This window comes from Trachurus japonicus, chromosome 3 (genome assembly GCF_045865225.1).
Source record: "Trachurus japonicus isolate A0001 chromosome 3, Traja_1.0".
NCBI lineage: Eukaryota > Metazoa > Chordata > Actinopteri > Carangiformes > Carangidae > Trachurus > Trachurus japonicus.
Window position 1 is genome coordinate 4,023,881 of NC_140909.1, and position 26,221 is coordinate 4,050,101.

Consider the following 26,221-nt stretch of genomic DNA (forward strand, 5'->3'; position numbering starts at 1 on the left):
CCCAATTCAATAAATAAAGAAAATGAAAATGAAAGAAGCTAACCGGTGGTGAAATGTGTGACGACGCCCTCGCTGAGCTCGCTGTCCTTCTCGGAGTGCAGCGTGGCGGTGTACTGCGTGTCGGGCTTCAGGTTCCTCAGCGGGTACTGGGTGGCCCGGCCGGGGATCCTCTTCTCCACCGGGCTGGAGCCCTCGATGCTCAGCAGCAGCCGGTAACCGCTGACGACGGCCCGCGGAGACTCCCAGATGACCAGAGCGCTGTCGTGGCCGATGTCGGTGAAACGCACGTCGGTGGGAGCGTCGGGCTCTGGAGGAGGAGAGAGGAGAGAAAGTTTAAAACACTATGGATGAGGGGTGAGTTTTTTCTTTTTGTGGTTGTTTCTTTATTCATTTTTTTCTTCCTCAATAAATTTCTATATTTATTGTATATGTAACACCTAATTTATTGCTTTTGTATGCGTTTGTTTCATGCTTGTTTAGCTTTTGCTCCAACTTTTTCTTGAAATTTGACCACTTTTTCTAGATTTTTTTAAACCTTTTTTTTTTGAGAGATTTTACCACTTTTGAGAAATTGAACATTTTTTTAAAGAAATCTTACCACTTTTTTTGTATTTTAGGAATTTGACCACTTTTTCTAGATTTTTTTAAACCTTTTTTTTTTCTTTTTTGAGATTTTACCACTTTTGAGAAATGTAACTTTTTTTTTTAAAGAAATCTTACTACTTTTTTTTTTTTTTTTAGGAATTTGACCACTTTTTCTAGATTTTTTAAAAAACTTTTTTTTTTTTAAATATAACCACTTTTGAGAATTTTTTTTAACTTTTCTTTTCTAAGAAATCTTAGCACTTTTTAAACTTTTTTTTTTTGAGAATTTTTACCACTAATCCACGCCATTGGTCCTAATTTGAATGTAAAAAAAGGAACATTCTTCAATCTAAGAACAAATATTTGTGTATTTCTGGTGTTTGTTTCAAAATTTTATCCAATGGGGGCCCGTGGTCTAATTTGTGCCAATTTAGGGGGTCCTTGGTGTAAAAAAGTTTGAGAACCACCGCTTTATATGAACCAAAAAATGTATTGGTATAGGGGTGGGGTTATGCAAATTCAAAAACTAGTTACATCATTGCCAGACAACTGAGGGAACAGCTGGTAAAACCACATGGATTTGAACCCAGAGAGCCTGAAAATTACAGTTTTTTTTGTCACTCATCACATTTAGGGGGCTGAAAGACAAGACAAACACCCAAAAGAGCCACCAAAAAGTGATACTTCTATAGTATGTCCCCTTTAAGCTCGTGTGTCTGTGGTGAAACTCACTGGTTAACCTCTCTCCGGTCAGGGGCTCGCTCTCCACGCCGTTGCTGATGGCGTAGATGTAGAAGCGGTAGAGCGTGCCCGGCTGCAGGTGGGTGAGCTCGGCGTAGGCGTTGGGGGAGTTGGGCAGCTGCAGCGGCCGGATGTCGGCGCCATCGGGGCCGACGGGCGAGAAGATCACCCTGTAGCCCGACACCTCGCTGGGCGGGCCGGTCCAGGTGATGATGATCTTGGTGTCCGACACCTCGTAGAAGACCAGGTCGCTGGGCGGCGACACCACCTCTGTGGACAGCAAACGGACAGATTGATTGACAGGGGACAAGAAAATGCATTTCCTGAAGGAAATACGGGTGAATGCTGAAAGCTGGAAGCTGAATGAGCTGAATAAATTGTTGAAACTATGCTGAATTAAGTTAAGAAACTGCTGAAGAAATCTTGAAGAGATTAAACAATATATGAAAAGTATGAAATGGTTTGAAATTACTTGAATTGTTGAAGATCAGTATGAAGAAATTGAAAGGCTAAAGTCTACTCAGATTTATTTAAAACTGACAGTTTGAAAACATTTTTGAACCATTACATATATGACTTTATGACTTTATGACTTTATTTTTTTTTAAAAAGCAGAAAATATAAGATAAATAAGATAAACCAGATGTGTAACATAAATTTCAAAAAGCAATTTTGTTGAGCATCTGGTTTCGTTTCTCTTCTATAATAATAAAACAGAATCTGTGGCCGTGCCAGGCTCGAGGGGGACAGAGGCCGAACTGGAAATCCCACTAGAGATATCCTGAGGAGTTATGGAGTGTGTGTGTGTGTGTGTGTGCTTTACTTTCCTAAGTATTTTAACAATGTCTGAACAGGTGTGTGTTTATGAGCCCACCATGAATCCAGGAGGGTCATTCAGGGGCCAGACTTAAGACTGGAAAAATATTGCGACAGTAAAGTTACGGCTGTGAAACTGTATTTTCTGACACGCTCAGTTTTCCACAAACACTGACAAACCTTCCTAAAGCTCGGAGGAATCCAATCATCTGCTCCGATTGCACTTAATGAAACACAAACACCTGCCATGTGCTTCAGTTATAAAGTATTAAATCACATCTTTTAAATTAACTTCTGTTTCTTTTTAATAACTTGTGAACACGTGGTGGTGGTTGGTGTCGGTGTGTGTCTGTGCACTGCAAAAACTCAAAATCTTACCAAGAATATTTGTCTTATTTCTAGTCAAAATGTCATTTCTAGTCAAAACAAAGACTCGTCAACATTAAAAAGTAGCTTGTTTTTTTGACAATTTTTACTTCTTTCAAGCATATTTTCACTTGAAATAATCTGATAGTGGAGCAAGTTTTTCTTTCTTATTACAAGCACAAAAAACTTGCTTTCACTGGCAGATTTTTCTACTTATTTCAAGTAAAAATTTGTTTGAAACAAATGAAAATGATCTAAAAACAAGTTAATTTTTAGGTGATGAGTCTCAATTTAAGTGGAAAGAGATTAGTTTTGACTAGAAATGAGACATTTTGATAAGAAATAAGACAAATATTCTTGCAAAGATTTTGAGTTTTTGCATTGTGTGTGTGTCTGTGCACTGTAAAAAGTCAAAATCTTTCCAAGAATATTTGTCTTATTTCTTGTCAAAATGTCTCATTTCTAGTCAAAACTAATCTCTTTCCACTTAAAATAAGACTCATCACCTAAAAATAAACTTGTTTTTAGATCATTTTCACTTGTTTCAAACAAAATTTCACTTGAAATAAGTAGAAAAATCTGTCAGTGAAAGCAAGTTTGTTGTGCTTGTAATAAGAAAGAAAAACTTGCTCCACTATCAGATTTTTCTACTTATTTCAAATGAAAATCTGCTTGAAAGAAGTAAAAAGTGTCTAAAAACAAGCTACTTTTTATGTGATGAGTCTTATTTTTAGTATAATGAGATTAGTTTTGACTAGAAATGAGACAAATATTCTTGGAGAGATTTTGAGTTTTTGCAGTGTGTGTGTGTGTCTGTGTGTGTCTGTGTGTGTGTGTGTGTGTGTGTTGTGTGTCTGTGTGTGTGTGTGTGTTGTGTGTCTGTGTGTGTGTGTGTGTCTGTGTGTGTGTGTGTGTATACCCACCGGGCTGACGTGACCCAGCGGTGTTGACCTGTACGAACACCGGCTCACTCTCCTGGTTTTCCTCCACGGCGTAGATGCTGATGTTGTAGAGCAGACCGGGCCGCAGGTCGGCCAGCGTCACCGAGGTCTCCGAGTCCGGCAGCGTCAGCTCCGTGCTGCTGCCCTCCACCGACGGCGTGTACACCACACGGTAACCTGGGCAACCGCCGTAACCATTCATATATTAACATAACATATTTAACATAACATATTAACACACTGGTATACAGAGAGATAAAGAGGGAGAGAGGGAGAGAGGGGGGGTCGGGGGGGTCGGGGGGGGTCAGGTCGTACCAGTGATGGGCGCCTGAGGTCTGGACCAGCTGATGCGAAGCGACGACTCTCCCACCTCCTCCACGGTGTGTTCAGAGGGCGTGTCAGGAGCTGGGAACAAAGGGAAACGTCAGAAATGATAAAAAATAAAAAATAAAAAACATCTGCAGAGTTAAAGGACAATTCTGGGAAAATTCTACTTTCTAATATTTTAGCTCTAACAGAATGAATCTGAAGATTTTCTTTTTAATGTCTCCTGTTTTGCAGTAGTTCTGTCTGACCTTCCCTGAATAAATAAAGGAGAAAAAAAAATGGGAGCGGACGGATCTTAGGCTGTTTACATCCCATAAAACTGCATTTTTTCTTTTTCCGCAGACAACGTCAGACGTCTTCAAACCGACACCAAGGGGTTTGTTCACTTCAAGAAAGACGACATGTTTGTAAACGGAGCTGGAATACGAAGTCTCATGTGAGAGTCGAGTTCACGGCTCAGTGTGTTTCCAGGTCTGAAGCTCCCGTTTGTTTTATCAACAAAGGAAAATCAACTCAGAGCCACAACGTCTTCGTAGCAGTCGGAGTAAATCTGGATATTATTTGTTCTACCTATAAACAAATTGAGAGCGTCAACTTGTCTCTCGCGCGAGACTTTGTATTCCAGCTCCTTTTACCAACATGTTGTCTTTCTTGAAGTGAACAAACCCCTCGGTGTGTGTTTGAAGAGATCTGACGTTGTCAGTGGAAAATAATGCAGTTTTATGGGATGTAAACAGCCTAAGATCTGTCCGCTCCCATTCTACGCTGCTGTGGCGATGCAGGGACAAACAGAACTACTGCAGGACATGTTACAAAGAAAATCTATTGATAAATGTAATGAGAAATGGCGAATGTTTTTAAGACTATATTCTTTACAGGGTAGCTAAAATGTATCTGCATGCACTGATCATTATGGGCTGTTCTTGGGGGGCTGGCATGGAAATGAAGGTGGAGGTGGACTGGGCTCATTACAGGGATCTGTTTACTGGAGGACTACCTGTAGACAGTGAATCTCACATGGGACAATGAATAGACATGCATGCATTTTTTTTTTTACTGGTTTTTAGTTTGGTCTTGTAAAAAATTTAAAACTCAATAAAAGTTGAATCATAAAAAAAGAAAATCTAAACATTCATTCTGTTAGACCTAAAATATTAAGAAACTAGAGCCCCGGAATCGTCCTTTAAGTGGAGCGGCGCTGAGGGGACAGCGTGTCCTCGGTACCTGTGGTCTGTGAGGTGGTGAGGATGAGGTTGGGCTGGCCCTGGTCAGGAAGCTCGTACACGTTGACGTTGTATCTGCGGCCGGGCAGCAGGTCGGCGATGGTGACAGATGTGGCTGAGCGGGGAACATCTGGAGAGACACGGACAGTTATTATATAATAGTATAATAATATATAATATATAATAATAATATATAACCATCCATCAGCCTAGACACCACTACACACTGCTAAAACTCAACATCTGTCCAAGAATATTTGACTTATTTCTGGTCAAAATGTCTCATTTCTAGTCAAAACTAATCTCTTTCCACTTAAAATAAGACTCATCACCTAAAAATTAACTTGTTTTTAGATCATTTTCACTTGTTTCAAACTCATTTTCACTTGAAATAAGTAGAAAAATCTGTTTTTTGTACTTGTAATAAGAAAGAAAAACTTGCTCCGATTGCTTACATGTATTTCAAATGAAAATAGACTTGAAATAAGTCAAAAGTGTCAAAAAATAAGCAACTTTTTTAATGTATACTTCCTCTTGACATCAGACAAGCTCCATCGCTGCATGTTTTTAAAAAGCGCCTCAAAACCCACCTGTTCTCCACGGCCTTTGACCCCGTTTTAAATTGATGTCTTTTAATCTGCTGTTAGTTATTTATTGTTTGACTAATTTACCTATGCGCTATGTTTTAATTGTTTTATTGGTTTTATATAGTGTTATTTTAAATGCACTTTATTTTATTCTTTATTTTATTCTGTTATGTTTTATGTACATTTTGTGTCTTATACCAATTGTATATTTTATGTGTGATTTTGTACAGCACTTTTGTCCACTGGGTTTTTAAAGTGCTTTATAAATAAAGTTGGTATGGTATGGTATGGTATAAATATACATATTTGAGGTATAATGAGATTAGCTTTGACTAGAAATGACATTTGGACTAGAAATAAGACAAATATTCTTGGTAGGATTTTGAGGTTTTGCAGTGCATCTTCCTTCAGAGAAACCACTAGTTGGTTAAAGACCCTCTCTCACCCAGGACTTCCCTCTTGGCCCCCTCCTCGCTGAGCTCGTACTCCACCCTGAAGCCGGAGATGGTGGACGAGGCCGACGTCCACGAGACCACGAAGCTGTTGGAGGTGATTTCTGTCACCGACTCGGACGTGTCGACGACCGGGGGAGGGACCGTCGTCTCTCCCTCCGATGTCTCCACTGCAAGAAAGAGAAAACAACAAAAAACAACAAATACATTTAATTAATATAATCGGCTCTTTAGATTACACTGCAAAAACTCTAAATCTTTCCAAGAATATTTGTCTTATTTCTTGTCAAAATGTCTCATTTCTAGTCAAAACTAACCTCTTTCCACTTAAAATAAGACTCATCACCTTAAATGAACTTGTTTTTAGATCATTTTCACTTGTTTCAAACTAATTTTCACTTGAAATAAGTAGAAAAATCTGCCAGTGAAAGCAAGTTTTTTGTGTTTGTAATAAGAAAGAAACACTTGCTCCACTATCAGATTTTTCTACTTATTTCAAGTGAAAATCTGCTTGAAAGAAGTAGAAAAGTGTCTAAAACAAGCTGCTTTTTATGTGATGAGTCTTATTTTAAGTAGAATGAGATTTGTTTTGACTAGAAAATGAATAAGACAAATATTCTTGGTAAGATTTTGAGTTTTTGCAGTGTAGAACATAGAATCATAAAGTGAATGAATGTTTATGGACTGAAGTCATTTGTAATCTGTAGGTTCGAGTCCACTCACAGGAGCCGTGGGTGGTGGTGAAGTCGAAGCGCGTGACCTCGCGGCGTCCGTAGCGCAGGATGCTGATCAGCTGACCCTCGTACATGATGCCTGGTCGCAGCCCGCTGATGGTGTAGGAGTTGAGGTAGCCGGGGATGGACACCTCCCTCCAGGGCTGACGGGCGTTTTTCTACCAGACGGAAGGAAAAGATTTTTAAAGAAGTGGATTTTAAAGGGACAGTTCAACATTTTGGCAAATTGGCCCATTGCCATAATCCCTATAGTCATAGCAGTACAGTAGGTTTGTTACCTTTAATTGTCGGTGTAAGCTGTTTTTAGAACGGCGGAGCAGAGCCGTGAGCTGCTCAGAGCTACGCTACGGAGGCTCATTATGGGATTTCTTGGTTTCCCTCATCAAACTCATCAAATACACAATCCAACAACTCCACAACGCTCTGGTGGACAAGTTGTGAGCTGCACATTCACCACGCTATGAGATAATAACACAACGTTACCACACAGAGTTGTTTTAGAGGGAAATACAGAGACTGTTGATGAAAAACTGTCCCTGAAGGCAACGTGCATCAGAGGTTTTACATGAATTTCCCTCTAAAACAACTCTGTGTGGTAACGTTCTGTTACACTCTTTTTTTTCTTCTCTATTCTCTCCTTCTTTTACTATTATTTATTTATCTTATCTATTATGTTTATGTGGTCAGTTTAGATAGATAGATAGATAGATAGATAGATAGATAGATAGATACACTGTAAAAACTCAAAATCTTTCCAAGAATATTTGTCTTATTTCTTGTCAAAATGTCCCAAAATCTCGTCACCTTAAATTAACTTGTTTTTAGATCATTTTCACTTGTTTCAAACAAATTTTCACTTGAAATAAGTAGAAAAATCTGCCAGTGAAAGCAAGTTTTTTGTGTTTGTAATAAGAAAGAAAAACTTGCTCCACTATCAGATTTTTCTACTTATTTCAAGTGAAAATCTGCTTGAAAAAGGTAAAAAGTGTCTAAAAACAAGCTGCTTTTTAATGTGATGAGTCTTATTTTTTAGTATAATTAGATTAGTTTTGACTAGAAATAAGACAAATATTCATGGTAAGATTTTGAGTTTTTGCAGTGTAGATAGATAGATAGATAGATAGATAGATAGATAGATAGATAGATAGATAGATAGATAGATAGATAGATAGATAGATAGATAGATAGATAGATAGATAGATTACATTTCTGGCAGTGTGATGAAGATAAATAAGAGATATTATGTGCTTATGTAACTTAATTGAAGTCATTACTTAATTCATGAAATGAAGCCTGTGTGTGTTTTGGATGGGATGCCGGCTCAGACTTTCCTTTAGAAGTTATTTAGACTGGGATCTTTTTTCTTTCTTTCTTTTTTGCGCACGCTGTCGGAAAACCTCCAGACTTTCTCAGCAGGAGATCCACATGAGGACTTTGTGTGAGGACTTTGCCGTCCAAAACACACAAACCCGCTCCAGAGGGAAATGTGTTTGAGTTTCAGTTAAAGGTTTCGTTACCGTTTCAACCAGCTCGTCAGACTTTGAAGTCCTCAGAGGGGAAAAAAAAACAGATATTTTCCTTGGAGTGTCTAAAAACTGCAGCGACGTAAATCATCCTGTTTGTCGAGGCTCAAACTTCAGTCAACATTTCCCCCAAAGACTCGACCTCATTCACACTGTTTGTCCAACGTTAGTAAAGCTACCGGTTGGCAAACACACACACACAGAAAAAAAGAAGAGTGTGTTCACCCACCCCCCATCCCATAGTCAATACCTCATTTTAGATTTCTGATTCTCTCCTTTCTGATGGACTAATACATTTCAGTGCAATATTTTCTCATGTATCACTCCTATGTACCTCTGATACATTTTTATACCTATGATGTGTGCAATAATCTCCCCCCTGCTACTACGATGTTCTTAATACACTTTTATTTATTTTATTATTATTATTATTATTATTCAGCTCTTTTTTACTTGCACCAATTATACACTGCAAAAACTCTACATCTTACCAAGAATATTTGTCTTATTTCTAGTCAAAACAAATCTCATTCTACTTAAAATAAGACTCATCACATTAAAAGCAGCTTGTTTTTAGACACTTTTTACTTCTTTCAAGCAGATTTTCACTTGAAATAAGTAGAAAAATCTGATAGTGGAGCAAGTTTTTCTTTCTTATTACAAACACAAAAAACTTGCTTTCACTGGCAGATTTTTCTACTTATTTCAAGTGAAAATTAGTTTGAAACAAGTGAAAATGATCTAAAAACAAGTTAATTATTAGGTGATGAGTCTTATTTTAAGTGGAAAGAGATTAGTTTTGACAAGAAATAAGACAAATATTCTTGGAAAGATTTGGGGTTTTTGCACTGTATACTGTAGATCATACTTATATTTATATTTTTGTATTGTTTACTGTCCTTTTTATATTGTTTATTTCTGTGTCCTTCCCGGAAGCCAAGCAACGACTTTGTGCATTGACAACAGAATAGAAAGTCTAATAAGTCTAAGAGTGACTCACCACTCTCCACTTGAGGATGTAGTTGGTGATGTGAACAGACGAGGGGGCGTTCCACTGGATGGGGTGAGAGTCCGGCTGCTTTCCAGCCTCGGTGATGATCACCTGGACGGGTCTGTGGCCGTCTAGAGGCAGAGAGAGGGGGGGGACAGAGGGGGGAGGGGGGGCAAAGTAGCTATTAGCTGTGGGAATAAACTCACAGGTTGTAAAAGAAATCTAACACATCAGTGTTACCTGCAGAGACAGAGAGAGAGAAAGAGAAAGAGAGGGTGAGTGGGTGAAGGTTTGGCTTCTTTAACCGAACCACCAGACGGTGTTAACCCGGCTCACACACCCACACCGACATCCCAGAGTCTCACATAACACTGCAGGTCTATATTCATCACAGTTTATCCAGCCTTGGTAGACACAGTACACACACACACACACACACACACACACACACACACACACAAACACACACACACACACACACACACACACACACACACACACACACACACACACACACACAAACACACACACACACACACACACACACACACACACACAAACACACACACACTAACACACACACACACACACACACACACACACACACACTGCAAAAACTCAAAATCTTTCCAAGAATATTTGTCTTATTTCTTGTCAAAATGTCTCATTTCTAGTCAAAACTCATCTCTTTCCATTTAAAATAAGTAGAAAAATCTGCCAGTGAAAACAAGTTTTTTGTGCTCGTAATAAGAAAGAAAAACTTGCTCCACTGTCAGATTTTTCTACTTATTTCAAGTGAAAATCTGCTTGAAAGAGGTAAAAAGTGTCTAAAAACAAGCACATTTTTATGTGACGAGTCTTATTTTGAGTATAATTTGATTTGTTTGGACTAGAAATGACATTTTGACTAGAAATAAGACAAATATTCTTGGTAAGATTTTGCGTTTCTGCAGTGCACTTTCGTCTGCCACTCTTTTTGGGTCAATGTTTGATGCGGGACAAACACTGAGCAGCAGAACAAAGTCTCACATTAAGCAACGTGTTGTTTACCTAAGCAGACGGAGCGACTGGAGACAGGAAGTGTGTTTAAGGCTACAGAACTGACCCCCCCCCCCCCCTCCCCACCTTCGACTACAAAGGCCGAGGGGAAGGCAGAGCTGACCGACACTTTTTCATTTTCTAGACTTCAAAGTCGAGGAAGAAAAACTTATAAAACAAAAAACCTGAAGTGAACTTTTCATTTCAGGCAGGAAGGAGGTTGATGATGTCAGAATAATGTCACAGAGGGGTTGAATGAGTCCAAACAACAAATTATAAAGGACAAACCGCTGAGAAACTGCTGAAATAAAAGCATTAACAACCCCCCCACCCTCACATTTATTTGTCCGTGATGACTCCACGTTATCTTGTATCTTGTGTCATGTGCAGAGATTTAAGGATCAAAGTCTTTTCAGCCTCTGACTGAGTCAGATGTTTGATTTTCACAACAGGATTCCCCATGACCTAGAAAATGATGCTGAGATTTTCAAAATAAAATACCAACATAATGCTTGTTTTAACATTTTGTTTTAACATTTTGTAAAGCATTTTGTAACGCTGTTTTGAAAGGGCTCTATATACACTGCAAAAACTCAAATATCTTACCAAGAATATTTGTCTTATTTCTCGTCAAAATGTCATTTCTAGTCAAAACTAATCTCATTGTACTTAAAATGAGACTCATCACATAAAAAGCAGCTTGTTTTTAGACACTTTTTACTTCTTTCAAGCAGATTTTCACTTGAAATAAGTAGAAAAATCTGATAGTGGAGCAACTTTTTCTTCCTTAATACAAGCACAAAAAACTTTTTCTACTTATTTCAAGTGAAAATTTGTTTGAAACAAGTGAAAATGATCTAAAAACAAGTTAATTTTTAAGTGATGAGTCTTATTTTAAGTGGAAACAGATTAGTTTTGACTAGAAATGAGACATTTTGATAAGAAATAAGACAAATATTCTTGGAAAGATTTTGAGTTTTTGCAGATAAGATAAGATAAGATAAAAGGTTACTATTATTATTATCTTTGTATATTTGCATCATAAAAGAGTCAAAACACTTCCTGTTTGCGCTATAATCTGCATGTACAAACTGTTACTGCAGGAAAACCTTGACTACTTTAAATGTTTCTGTTTATTTTCTGCATGTCCTCTCTGGTCCAGTTCAGTTTGCACAACCCACATTCAAAAACATGGACGCCATAAACTCACTGAACCACCGACTGAAGCCGTTTAGTTTCCAGCTTTGAGATGAGACGTGGTGGGGGTGAGGATTGGTTTCCTACCTGGGAAGGTCTGCTGAGGCTCGCATCTCATCTCTCCGATCCCGTTGCCATAGCAATAGCAGCGGTAGTGGATGTTGTGGATGGCCTTCTCCCACGTGTCCCCGATCTGGTGGAAAGCTCTGGTCTGTGGCTCCTGACACTGATCTGTTGTAGAATAAAATAAACACACACACAGTCTTGTCCAGTCAGCGGAGGACAGATGATGAGGTAAGTGTGATTTTAATTCCCCTGAACGCACCGAGGGCGTCGCACTTCCAGCGCCCGCGTCCCTGTCCGTAGCAGGTGCAGTTCATCATGTAGCCTTCGTCGTGGCGTTTGGAGAATTCCTGGTTCACTTCGTAGGTCAAACCGTCGACAATACACTGATCTGCACGGATAAAACACACACACACACACACACACACACACACACACACACACACCTCATTAATTCTCTCCTGGTCCAGCTTCTTGTCTTTAGAGACTGTTTTTTTTTCTTGTTTTTCTCCATTGGTTTGGCTCATTTCTTGAAACCGAAATTACATTCTCAAAACAACATGGACAAACCTCCAAAATGTTCACAACAGAACTGTATTTCTCATTCATTTCATCACATAATATGTATATACTGTATATATATAATGGCTGTTCTCTCCAAAACATCAGCATCATTTCATTCTATAAGTCGTCACATGCACAATAGTCTGTTCACTTGTCAAAATCAAGAAGATAATACCAGGAATACCATTTATTTACAGCAATGTATATGCTACATATAATTTTCCTTGTTTTTGATTATGTGTTTATATTACAGTATATTATGCTGTATTCATTTTCTAACCCTTTACTCTGATGTATGGAAGTTACATTATGTGTGAATAAAAATGGCTACCTTTCCCTGGCAGTAGGAGTGCAATGTGTGAAGTCAAACCATATAGGCTACTCTTACCCTAAAATCCTGTTTTTCTTTTGTTTTTTTCAGTTTTATACACAATTGTATTCTGTTAGCTAGACAATAAAAAACTAGTCCGGTAACTATTGTAAATGAAGGACTCAGACTGAGAGGAGGAAATTAGGAAAATTTCAATGCTCCTCTGCCATAGAGACAAAACATCTAAACATTTTGACCTGCAGTAACACGATGCCAAAGGGACGACGCTTTATGAGGGAAACTGACAATTTCTATCAGAGGGAAATTTAGTTTTGACACACGAGTGAACTGTTTTGAGAGAGAGATGCACTTCTGCAAGTGATCTATGGTGTTGTGCTGAACTGTATCACTGTTTTACCAAATGATCTTAGAGTTTTGAGAATTTCATTTCTGTTTAGAGAAATGAGTCAAACCAACGGAGAAAAACTGTAACAATCATCATCTTTTTTTTTTCTGTTCCTTGTGTCTTGACTCTGACCTCGCAGCTGTGAGTGAGCGATGCAGCTCCACTCTCCGCGGCCGTTCCCCAGGCAGGTGCACTCCATCATGTGACCCATGACCTCGTGGCGTTTGTCCCACTTGTCTCCTACGCGGTGCATCGCTCCGTCGGCGGTGGTGCACACCTCCTCGTGAGCTACGTGACAAAAACATTAAAAAAAAACAGTTCAGTTTCAAGACTTTTGCTCGGGGAGAAACTCTCCGTGGTCCGGTTCGGCTCTGAACTGTAACGTTACGTAATAACTTTACTCTCCCATGACCGTGAACGCCTCATCTGCTCTAAGAGCCGGTTATTTAGTCTGTAAGTGACCCGTGCAGCCGGCGGTAATTATCATCTGTGAGAACAAGATTAAGACCAAAGCATTTAGTGAAACAAAGATGTGAACATTTCTAACTTTGACCCCATGACCCGACTTCACCGAGTGTAAATGTGCTGAAAGAAACTCACATATTGTTATCATTTTATCGTGATTTCATGTTTCATATCATTTAAACTAGGCATATTCAAACAGTGATGCAGCCAAGAAACCACATTTTAATCCATAATGGAAGTAAGTTATTGCTAATACTGGGCACTATTTAGTTTTTTTTATGCACTTTGTTGAATTGTTATGTTAAAGTCCATTTTTATTTCAAAAGTGGAGTTCAATGTTGCTTCTACCTCAGTTTCTGCTCAGTTTTCATTGTTTCCATGCACTTTTTGATGAGCCTGCACTGTAAAAACTCAAAATGTTACCAAGGATATTTGTCTTATTTCTAGTCAAAATATCATTTCTAGTCAAAACAAATCTCATTCTACTTAAAATAAGACTCATCACATCAAAAAAGCAGCTTGTTTTTAGACACTTTTTACTTCTTTCATGCATATTTTCACTTGAAATAAGCAGAAGAATCTGATAGTGGAGCAAGTTTTTCTTCCTTATTCCAAGCACAAAAAAAACTTCCTTTCACTGGCAGATTTTTCTACTTATTTCAAGTGAAAATTTGTTTGAAACAAGTGAAAATTATCTAAATACAAGTTAATTTTTAGGTGAGGAGTCTAATTTTAAGTGGAAAGAGATTAGTTTTGGCTAGAAATGAGACATTTTGACAAGAAATAAGACAAATATTCTTGGAAACATTTTGAGTTTGTGCAGTGTGTGTCAAATGTGACCAGATGTTAAAAGGAAACAATGAATAAACATGACTTGTTTTTCGATTCATTCGAGAATGTCTGGCCCGAGTGAGATTGTAATCGATAAAAGGCCTGATGTAAACAAACATGGAATAAATCCAAAGCCTTTATTTCTGTCTTTACAACCTTCACAGTATCTGAAAACACACACACACACACTCACACACACACTCACACACAGACTCACCGGCCATGGGGCAGAAGCCGAAGCGCTGCTCGCCGTCGTAGTTGTGGGTGGTGCCGCACCACCGCATGGCGTCGCGGCGTCCGTCCGTGGTGCAGTCGGTGTAGTTGCGGCCGCTGTAGAGGAAGGGGAAGTGGCACAGGGCGCCGTTGGAGTTTCCGCCTCGCGTCGCCACAATGGCTGCAGCCGAGAAACCAGACACAACAGTCAGCCAGTGTTTGTTTTGGTTTCTGGATTCTGGTTTCTGAATTTGCACCGATATTCACTTTCAATGAGGCCCAAAGAGGGAAAAACACTGAGAAATGTGAAACTTTAAAGGAGACATATTCTGAACCTTTTCCACAAATTAAAATAGTTCCCAGGTGTCTTAAAGACATGTCTGTGACATATTTTGATAAAAATACCATTTTCATCCGTTCAAAACAGCCCTGTTCAGAACGGCTGGTTTCAGCGCCTGTCCCTTTAAATGCAAATGAGCCACTACTTGCCCCTCCCCTTCTACTGGTACCAGGTAGGGGCGGGGTTATGCAAATTTGAAAACTAATTACATCACTGGAAGACAAATGAGGGAACAGCTCGTAAAACCATATGGATTTCAACCTAGAGAGCCTGAAAATTACAGATTTTTGTGTCAATTCTCACATTTTGGGGCCAGAAGGCAAGACAAACACCTAAATATATGTTAAAGAGCCTTCAAAAAGTGATATTTCCATAATATGTCCCTTTTAAGTCGCCCAATGCATCATTTATTAGTAGTCTATATAATGTAGTTTTAATAATAATGAATCATGACATTATCACAACTGAACTTTATCATATTATCAGTGATTATGCATCAACCTCCTCCATGTATTGTGCATGTAGTTCTGGACGTGTCATCAAACCAGACTAATCTGATCCAAGGAGGAGAATCAGTGGATGGAAACAGTTCAGAGTTATTTATAATATAAAGTTGAAAACCAGTCTCACCGTTCCTCTCGGTGCAGAAGGAGTACTGCTGGTCCCGTTCGTACTCGGAGGTGGTGGAGCACCACAGCTGTCCGTCGGAGCGCCCGTCCGAGGTGCAGGAGTAGTAGGTCTTGCCCATGAAGACGAAGGGGAACACGCAGGGCTGACCGTTGGAGTTTCCTCCGTACACCTGGGACCTGGCTTCTGCACAGACCAGAAGAGTGAGCGAAGAGGATCGATTAGTTTGAATGAAAAGCAAGAAGTTGCACTGCAAAAACTCAAAATCTTACCAAGAATATTTGTCTTATTTCTAGTTAAAATGTCATTTCTAGTCAAAACAAATCTCATTATACTAAAAATAAGACTCATCACATTAAAGTAGCTTGTTTTTTTTAGACACTTTTTACTTTTTTCAAGCCTATTTTTCTTTATTTTTTTAAATAAGTAGAAAAATCTGATAGTGTAGCAGGTTTTTCTTTCTTATTACAAGCACAAAAAACTTGTTTTCACTGGCAGATTTTTCTACTTATTTCAATAGGCTCTATGCACAGCTCCACTACTTCCTGAACTTAATGCTGCTCCTTTGTTTCCTGTCTTACATTATTGGACAAACTGATTAATCCAGGTGTGTCTGAGTAGTCACAATGGCCAGACACACCTGGATTAATCAGTTTGTCCAATAACGTAAAACAGGAAACAAAGGAGCAGTATTAAGTTCAGGAAGTAGTGGAGCTGCACTGCAAAAAGTCAAAATCTTACCAAGAATATTTGTCCTATTTCTAGTCAAAAATGTCATTTCTAGTCAAAACAAATCTAATTATACCTAAAATAAGACTCATCACATTAAAAAGCAGCTTGTTTTTAGACACTTTTTACTTTTTTCAAGCAGATTTTCACTTGAAATAAGTAGAAAAATCTGATAGTGGAGCAACTTTTTCTTTCTTATTACAAGCACAAAAAACTTGCTTTCACTGGCAGATTTTTCTACTTATTTCAAGTAAAAATTTGTTTGAAACAAGTGAAAATGATCCAAAAACAAGTTAATTTTTAGGTGATGAGTCTTATTTTAAGTGGAAAGAGATTAGTTTTGACTAGAAATGAGACATTTTGACAAGAAATTAGACAAATATTCTTGGAAAGATTTTGACTTTTTGCAGTGTGTGCATAGAGCCAATTGAAAATTTGTTTGAAACAAGTGAAAACTGTCTAAAAACAAGTACATTTTTAGGTGATGAGTCTTATTTTAAGTGGAAAGAGTTTAGTTTTGACTAAAATTGAGACATTTTGACAAGAAATAAGACAAATATTCTTGGAAAGATTGAGTTTTTACGGTGTGAATATTGACTGAACCTCGATGCTCACCCCGCTCCTGGCAGCTGACGCCGTTGCCCAGGCAGGTGCAGAGCATCTGCTTGCTGCCCTGGCTCCTGATCCAGCGCTGCTCGTCAAAGTAACTGGCTCCGGAGTCGGTGCGGCACGTTCCCTCGGCGGGGACCTCCAGCTGGTTCTCGATCACGGCCAGGGTCGGGGTCAACACGGCCGTGCCGGTGGCTGTGGACGACAGAGGTTCATCAGGACCGTGAAACACTCAGAGGGTTAATCGATCTTATAAAACGTAAAGGTGAAATCCGGCGATCTGATTGGTTGTTAACCGTGGTATAATGAGCAGTTACCACGGCTACTATTCTAAAGCCTTATCACAGCGTAGGCTATCACTCCGCCTCAGGCACGTATGACTGGTATGAATGGAAGTTGTTGTCACGTATCCATGACAATGGACTGTTGCAGTCCGTAGCAACAGACAGTCGATGTTTTTACGATGTTAAAAATGTAGTAAAGTAGTGTAATTGACATGTTGAAGGTGAACTTTGACCTCCAGAGGGTTAACAATGGTAGAGGGGACTGAGCAGTGACAGAGCTACTTGGAGCTAACGTCTGGAGAGGTGGGACTAGTTTTTTCACAGTGAGGCTATTTTATTGGATAATATGTATTTCTGGTTGAATAAAACTACATGAAATTGATTGCGTATCCCTCTTTCATATTGTCATTATTGGTAACCGTTTTATAAAAGCAATATATCACTCCAGTCCGTGGTCTATGCTCATTCTACCATGGCTAAGGGGCGTTGTTCGGCCCGACGCGAAGCGGACGAGAACCCCCTTAGAGTAGCTACCATGGCCTGTCGTGATGTATTGCTTTAACATAAAGTCTCACTCACTTCGTCCTGCCTGGTGTCTCTCACACTTCCACTCTCCTCGGCCGTTTCCTAAGCACAGACACTGCAGCTGGTTTCCACTCGTGTCCGACTTCGTCCACGTGTCTCCGATGCGGTACGACCTCCTGGTGTCCTGGTCGTTACAGCGATCTGCCGGCAATAATAACATTTTGCTTAGGGCCCTGTGGAGACTTGAGCCGGCCCTGCAGTTCATATTGCTCATGGAAATAATAAAATCAGTTTAAAATGCAGTTAAAACCATAGATATAGAAACAGACGTATGTATCTATTGTTAAAACAGTGTCTCTTAGAATTGAATGAATTTAAACCAACACTAAGGAACTTTTCAACCTTCATATAATATTTTCATAACTTTTGTGATGGTACATCGACTTACAACAAGTTGAATGACACCTCTGTCGTGGCCTGAGGGGTCTGTATCATTATGGTCTGTATCGCCTTCACTGGCACTAAGCAGCTTTGAGGAGCATGGTAGGAACCCTGCTCTCACTTTACTTTCACTTTCACTTTAGTGAGTCACGACGAGGAGGGAGCAGCAATGATTGTGTCTGTGTGTTTACTGTGAAATGATCCGCTGGAAACAGAAACTTAGTTTGGACGTCTTCTGTTCATTTCCATGCACCTGGAGATCAGGATGTTTACGGCGCTACACGCTGGTGCTCATGGGAAATGGAGTCTTCCTTCAGGCAAAACACTACCGCTTTGGGCCACTGGCGCCGCCAAACTCAACCAATACTGAAAGTTCTTAAGTACTGCTTTAACATATTTCAAATGGTAAAAATGGGAATAATTTTCAGTTTAAAAGGAATTGTAGTTTGTGTATATCCCCTTTTTTTAATTAATGTGTTTAAAAGTGGTCAAGATACAAGGATAAGGTCATTTCAGACAGTAAATGTTTATTAATGTGATTTTTTTGTGTATTAATATCACATTATTTAAGGAACTGAAGTACAGAATGAAATCTGAGTGTAGAGAATGAGTTAAGGGATTCTGTAAATCTGTGACAAATGACGGCCTTTAGATTTTCCTCCGTGTTTTGCTTATTACTAAGAGAGCTGTAGATAGAAAGAAAGGTGTGTGTGTGTGTGTGTGTGTGTGTGTGTGTGTGTGTGTGTGTGTGTGTGTGTGTGTGCTCTGCTCACTCCTTGAGGTGCAGGTGATGCGTCCGTTTCCTTCTCCCAGACAGGTGCAGTCCAGCATCATCCAGCCCTGGTACGGCTTCTCCCAGGTCTCCCCGACCACGTACGATGATGCTGCGTTGTTGTCGTAGCAACGCTCGGCTGCACATCACACACACACAAACACACACAACAGAGTCATAATTTAGTTAGAGTTGCATCCGATCAATAACTGTGGTGTAAGACGGGAAAGTGGCTCTGACACACACACAAACACACACACTGTGTTTGCTTTGACTGTGTGGATGTCAAACACTGTCATGCTTCTGAGAAATGATGATGTGTGTTTGTCTGTCAGTGTGTGTAGGTGGCAGCTGGACACACACACACACACACACACACACACACACACACACACACACACATCACATTTTCCCCCACACTTCTGAGAGTTCATGTGGGAGGAGTTGAGTTGAGTTGAGATGACTTTATTTATCCCATAGGGCGATTCTGTTTCTACAGTCGACCATTGCACCACATTCATTTGCACGAGCAGCATACACAGGCTACAAGTGAGGAGGAATTAGGAAAGTGCAAGACAGTGCAAATTAAGATCAGGTAAGATAAAAAGTAGGACAATAAATACATAAATAAGGCAATATACATAAAAAAAAAACACATAGTCAACAACAGTACTTGTACTAACTACAGCTTCAAGCCAGCTCAGCATTCAACAAACTAATGGCAGAAAGCACAAAAGACCTAGAATAGCGACTGGTCTTCCTGAGAGGCTGCATGTAACACCGACCTGATGGCATCAAGATAAATTCACAGGCCTCACTGCAAAAACTCAAAATCTTACCAAGAATATTTGTCTTATTTTTAGTCAAAATGTCATTTCTAGTCAAAACAAATCTCATTCTACTTAAAAATAAGACTCATCACATTAAAAAGCAGCTTGTTTTTTGACACTTTTTACTTCTTTCAAGCTGATTTTCACTTGAAATAATCTGATAGTGGGGCAGATTTTTCTACTTATTTCAAGTGAATTTGTTTGAAACAAGTGAAAACTATCTGAACAAGTTCATTTTAGGTGATGAGTCTTATTTAAAGTGGAAAGAGATTAGTTTTGACTAGAAATGAGATATTTTGACAAGAAATAAGACAAATATTCTTGGAAAGATGTTGAGTTTTTGCAGTGCAGAACATGATCATGATTGTTAATGATGCATGCTGCCCGTCTTTCCCAAAGGGAGTTCAACTCAGTGAGTTGGGTGCCAGTCATTCTCGAGCAGACTTTCACAATGTTGTTTAAACAGTTCCTGTCCTTCACTGCCAGACTGTTAAACCAGCAGATGGAAGAGAAAGCGAGGAGGCTCTAGATGTATGAAGAGAGTTCATCTCAGACACACACTCACCCACGGGTTTGCAGGTCCACTCTCCTTTGCCGTTTCCAAGACACACACACTCCAGCATGTAGTCGGCGCTGTCGTGAGGTCGCTGCCAAGTGTCGCCGATCTTATACGACCTCCCGCCTTCATGGCATCGATCTGGATGTGACACAGAAGTTTAATGCATCAACCAAACAACTTTATCCAGTTTCATTTGAAATGCGCTGATAAGATTGTTTTGTGTTGAACTCACTGGCGATGGTGCAGCTGATCTTCCCGCGACCAGAACCGATGCAGGTGCAGTCCCACATCATCCCGTCCTTCGGTCTCTCGTAGGTTTCACCCACCTGGTAAGTCCGGTCATTGTTCTTGTCATAACAGGACTCCTCCACTGAGAGAGACACAGAAACAACCTAAAGGTTAACAGACTGGTTGTTTCTTTGTTTCTTTGTTTTGTTGGGTCGCTACAACCTGCAGCCGCCGCCGTGCGTAAAGACGCACAGCGGTGGCCAGATGTTCCCCACAGATCGGGTCCGTTTCTTTTAGATTTACACAGATTTCTGCTTCACTTTCTGGCTCTGAAACAAACAAGCGGTGATGATAAACTCTGTGTCACTGACCTTCAGGTTTACTGTGACACTTGATGCCCGCGGTTCCGTCGCAGGTGCACACCAGGGTGCTGCCGCGGTACGGCTTCTCCCACTGCTCGTTGGGTCTGTACGAGCGGCCGTTCTCCTCACAGCCAACTGGAGATCACATCAATATCAATATTACTATCAATATCAATATCAATATCACTATCAATATTACTATCAATATCAATATCAATATCAATATCAATATCAATATCGTCACATGAGGATTGTTCTGTATTTGCATCTTAAATTGATCTTTAAAGTTTCCAGACCAAACAGAAACGGATAAAAATCATGATTCGTGGTATTTATGGGCAGAACTGTGCAGAAATAAAACTATTTTTGACTTTTGATTCTTCTGATTATACATGAAGGAGACTCAAGGTTTGTTTTTTGTTTTTTTCCAAACGTCCCTGAACGTCCCTTGTACCAACCTGCAGCCAGAGCCGCTCGGTCCATGAGCTCGGGATAGACCTGGTATTGACCCGTTTGTCTTTTCTCCTTCTTGGGCAAACCGTGGACTGCGCTGCTGACGCACAGCGCGACCAGCAGCCCGGTCAGGGGGCCACCAGGCATGGTGGGCGATGGGGGAAAAAAGAGGATTTGAAGGTGAAAAAGAGAAAAAAGAAAAAGGGAAAATGAGTTTTTAAAGTTGTTTCTGCTTGGAGAAGTTTGGTTTCTGTCCCTTGTGCCAGTTGCAGCTCCTCCAGGCGGATCAGTTCTGCCGCCTCGCTCGCAACTGGTGCACCAGACCGAGAGGACGGGAGCGCGCTGCTTTTATACCCAGACACACCGCCACAGAGGGGGGGGGAGGGGAGGGGAGAGGAGGGGAAGGGAGGGGAGGGGAAGAGAGGAGGAGAGAGGAGGGGAAGAGAGGAGGGGAGGGGTCTGGCTGGAGCTGAGGGGGATGATGACCCGCCCGGCTGCTGCGGCGGTGAGCAACTCTCACACTGGACACTTCACTTTCAAGGAGCGAGAAAAGAAACCACAGGAGCAAAAAATAAAAATAAAAAAAAGCATCGAGTGATGAAGCTGAATGAGCGTCTGGGATCTGAACCGGCTGAGACAGAACCACAGGACCACAGGACCAGAGCTGTGACGGGCTGAGAGGGTCAGAGGTCAGGGAGACCAGAACCAGAACCAGAACCAGAGAGCAGAAGCAGAAAAAAAATATTGGAAATAAACTCCTGTCCTCCTATGTACCTATAATATAACTTCTGCCACAGTCATGTATTTCGTCTTATCATGTAGGGGAGAGCGGGGTAAGTAGTGCCAATTTTTACTTAAATTGCCTTTAAAGCAAGGGGACTATAATAATGCCCCCAACTAATATATGTACATATAGTTTAGGATGTTGTGCATCCCTGGGAACAATCACTTTGAATCTTAAATCAACTGTTTCAGAAATATAGCTTTAGAAAAAAAAAAAAAATTCTGGCACAACTTGCCCCCAGTGCGGGGTAAGTTGTGCCATTAGAGAGAATACACTGGGGTAAATTGTGCCATTGATAATTGAAGTAAAACAGATCATTTTAATCTCACAAATGTTAATGCTATATAAAAGCAAGACATTCAATACAAAATTAAAGCCAGAAGCGGCGATGATCGGGCCCTCGCTTGTCCCCATGCAGTCGCGGAGGCCTGAGGCACGCTGGGGGCTGTGGTGCAAAGAAACGCCATGTTTTGTTCATCCACCAGGCTACGAGCACAACCAGACTGGGCAGGTGTGTTCAGGGGCGGTCCCTCATCACACATGTCAAGTTTCAAGCAAATCCGTGCCCACTGCCATGTTTCTCCTATACACAGACAGCACTGCCACTGGCACAACTTAACCCAGGCCCTTTGGCACAAATTACCCCAAGCCCAGCATTTTGAGAAAAAAGGATTCCCCAGCTGTTTTGAGCTGGCATCATGCTAACTGTATAGACTCATGGTGTAGCTTAATAAAGCACTAAAACATGTGTGAACTGTTTTCAAAGTTATCTATAATTGTTCAAACATGGCAATCAAAAAACCTTCATCATAGAAATTTTACTTTGGAGGGCAAAAACTTGTTTTTTAAACATAAATGTGCTTTCCTCTCAAGCCATGTGTCTCCCTTCTTGATAGGATGAGTGAAATGGATGCCCCTTCAAAAATATGTGGTCACATGACCAACTTCTTCTATGGTTTTCTAGATAACAGGGGTGGAACTACTTGCCCCATGGCACAAATTACCCCACTCTCCCCTACTATTTATAATGTAACCTCCGCCATAATCATGTTTTGCCCAGAATCATGTATCTCGCTCGCCTTGTGCAAATATGTTCATTCACCTTTGTGCTGCCTGAGATTTAAAGCAGTAGTAAGCGATCCGGTGGTTTTGTCTAACTTCCTGTCAGCAGATGGAGTTAGCAGTCCCCGCCCTCGTCCCTACGTCACCACATTCAGGCGCATCCCTTGGCTGCACACACAGAGAGGACTGCCCCTTTATGCCGTTCTCTCTCCTCATTGGATAAAGGTTGTAGGATACAAGGAAAGTTTTCTCCTGGGCTCAGAGCAGAGCAGAGTGACTGACAGACCCGTGTTTCAGACCAAACACTCTATAGAAGTGATTGCTGTCGGAAGATACAACTATTTAAGACTTAGATTAACACAAACATTCACCTGACTTCTGCTTTAACTGACCATAGATGGTTAAAAGAGTGGGGAAGGGGACCAACAGATTACTGAGAAGCTATAAAGCGCTACAGTGCTAGTTAAAGTGCTATGTGCTAAAGTGCTGTTTGCTAAAGTGACGAGTGCATAAGTGCAAGATTGAATTTAATTTGACTGCACGATGCCCCAATAAAGTGCAGGACCGACTTAAATTGCACTATCCCATAGCACATGATTGCACAAAGTTTGTCTACATAAACATATTATTTATAAGCAGTTCAGCTTCTTTGGGGTTCCCTTTCATGTAAATCTGTTTCAACTGCTCATCTGTAAGACATTTTCTTACATGAATAATAAAAAAAAAGATGTAAAGATGAGAATCAGAGATTTCTATAACACAGAGTGCACTGCAGGAGTTTGTTGTTTGTTTTGTTTCTACTAAACCAACAGATGTGTAAACAGTCCGGTCTGATCTGGCACCGGCAGAGAGAGAGAGATAAAAGAGAAAAAGATTCCTGGATGTGGAAACACAACTGGATGCACCCGGAGGTTTAATGGCTGTTTGGTGCAAATGGATTCAATGCTTCTTTCTTTTTAAACGGCATCCTGCTGATAAACAAACACACAAACAGACCTGGGTGGGGTTTATTATCACCTTTCTTCCCTGGAAGCTCCGTCATGTAAACAACACATTGATACTGAAAATCTACACTGCAAAAACTCTTCCAAAAAATCTTTCCAAGAATATTTGTCTTATTTCTTATCAAAATGTTTCATTTCTCATTTCCACTTAAAATAAGACTCATCACCTAAAAATGAACTTGTTTTTAGATCATTTTCACTTGTTTCAAACTAATTTTCACTTGAAATAAGTAGAAAAATCTGCCAGTGAAAGCAAGTTTTTGTGCTTGTAATAAGAAAGAAAAACTTGCTCCACTATTAGATTTTTCTACTTATTTCAAGTGAAAATCTGCTTGAAATAAGTAAAAAGTGTCTAAAAACAAGCTACTTTTTATGTGATGAGTCTGATTTTTAAGTAGAATGAGATTTGTTTTGACTAGAAATAAGACAAATATTCTTGGTAAGATATTTGAGTTTTTGCAGTGTACTTATGCACTTTACTGTGGACGTTTTAGTTTCATCAGGTTCAACTGCAACAAAGAAGATGAAGAACAACAGGTAAAGATCATCATCATCATCATCATCATCATCATCATCATCTATCGCCAGTACATCGTTCCCAGAATGAGGGAATAAAGCTCCATAAAATGCTTCTTTATAAAAAGAAAAATAGATATTTATATAACTGTACAGCATAAAGACGGAGTAGGTAAGAAGGGGAATTACCTCCAGAATGAAATAAGACAGACATGGCTCTATTCCTCCAATCCTGTAACAAGGAGCTTTAAAGAGGTTTAATATGAAACTGTTGTGGTGTTTTAAGGCCTCCTGCTGCTAAATATCCTGGTTAAATGTAAAGCATCTGCTAAAATACAAAATAACTGGTAGTAAATAAGTGGCTGTACAGTTAAAGATCTCACTTATATTTGTCTCTTTCTGTTTTGCTGCAGTCTGTTTCTTTGGAAAACACATTTACACATCGACGATAGTGAAATTCAACTATTTGAAGACTTTGACTGAACAATTCAGGATTTGCATCACAGATATTTTCCTAGTTGGACGCAGCTTGGAGAAAAGTTGTCTACCTACTGTTGATTTGTAATTTCATTTTGAACATTTTAATGTCTTTCCACTGAGCTCAGTGTTTTAACCAATGACCAAATCCTTCTGATCCATTGATCACTGTCATTATTCATAATTTTTTTTATGTCTTCTCATCTTTTTTTTTTTACTTTTCTATGATAAAAGCTGTAAATCGACCATATTTTCATCTGATTGCATTAACTGATTTCTTAAAGTCTTTTTTTATTGGCTTTTAAATCTTTGACCAGCTGTTTATTTTACAGTTTTATTGACTGTCAACCATTTTATCAACATCTTTATTTTTTTGATCCACTGCAGCTGTTTTTCCATCTGTTTGAACTAAAAAAACTTTTTGCTGTTTCCTGAGTTTGTTTTCAGCAGTTAAAGGATCTCTTGGAAGTTTTTCTTCAATTCACTATTAGAAAACTTGTAATGAACATGAAATTACTGTTATAATTAAATGAAAACCCTAACATTTCTGACCCGCAGAATGGCACTAAAGATGCCGTGAACACACTCTGCTGTAACATCCAGCAGCTTGTTCCCGATTCAGTGACAGTCCAGACCTCAGACTGTCTGTTCTGCAGACAGAAGGTCACTGACATGTATTTCTGTCTGAGTTGAGAAATCAAACACAATCATCATTTCTCTTCACAGTCTCCTGAGTCACTGCTTCTGCCATTTTTCCACCGCTGAAAAAATGTGTTGAAATATTTTGGATGTGTGACACCGACCGAGCAGTAAAAGTTTCTGCTAAATGCATCACAGTGAAAAAAAAGCCTGTAAATCAAATGTTTGCATGCAAAAAAAAAATAAAAAATCGGCATTACTACACACCTTGGTCAGTCTCACCACAATCCCAGTCACTTTCCACTATATGTACACACACACACACACACAGTCTGGGTCCTTCCCGTCCACCTGCTCCACTTCCATCGTGGTGTTTTTTCTCTATTTGTCATCCGTCTGGTTTTGCCAAGTGTGTGAGTGTGTTAGAGAGGAAAAAGAAAAAAAGAAAAGAAAAAACAAGTGCTTCTCTTGTGTCTGTAATTCACGTTCAGTCTGCAGAACTTTTCCCAGAAAACATGATCCGTTTTAATGTCGGAGCAGAATCCAACTTGAACTCCAGCTGCTCACTGAAAACTGAAGGAAGAGATTTCCACTCATAAATTGAACA

At 39.8% G+C, this 26,221-nt stretch overlaps 1 protein-coding gene across 2 annotated transcripts in view; it reads right to left on the reverse strand.

Annotated features, from left to right (window-relative positions):
* Positions 1–21,451, reverse strand: part of fn1b (fibronectin 1b) — a 54,848-nt gene extending 33,397 nt beyond the window's left edge. For both annotated transcript variants that reach the window (XM_085805342.1, XM_085805351.1), the window contains exons 1-20: positions 21,138–21,451; positions 20,689–20,814; positions 20,322–20,459; positions 20,096–20,227; positions 18,702–18,839; positions 17,542–17,688; positions 16,685–16,873; positions 15,344–15,526; positions 14,378–14,554; positions 12,997–13,152; positions 11,847–11,975; positions 11,609–11,752; positions 9,296–9,417; positions 6,762–6,930; positions 6,032–6,208; positions 5,001–5,129; positions 3,765–3,854; positions 3,432–3,626; positions 1,318–1,596; positions 44–307 (exon numbers count right to left, since the gene is read on the reverse strand). In XM_085805342.1, coding sequence (XP_085661468.1) covers positions 44–307; positions 1,318–1,596; positions 3,432–3,626; positions 3,765–3,854; positions 5,001–5,129; positions 6,032–6,208; positions 6,762–6,930; positions 9,296–9,417; positions 11,609–11,752; positions 11,847–11,975; positions 12,997–13,152; positions 14,378–14,554; positions 15,344–15,526; positions 16,685–16,873; positions 17,542–17,688; positions 18,702–18,839; positions 20,096–20,227; positions 20,322–20,459; positions 20,689–20,814; positions 21,138–21,279 — 3,226 coding nt within the window. In that variant the 5' untranslated portion in view covers positions 21,280–21,451. The remainder of the gene's footprint in view (positions 1–43; positions 308–1,317; positions 1,597–3,431; positions 3,627–3,764; positions 3,855–5,000; positions 5,130–6,031; positions 6,209–6,761; positions 6,931–9,295; positions 9,418–11,608; positions 11,753–11,846; positions 11,976–12,996; positions 13,153–14,377; positions 14,555–15,343; positions 15,527–16,684; positions 16,874–17,541; positions 17,689–18,701; positions 18,840–20,095; positions 20,228–20,321; positions 20,460–20,688; positions 20,815–21,137) is intronic.
* Positions 21,452–26,221: the final 4,770 nt, after the last annotated feature.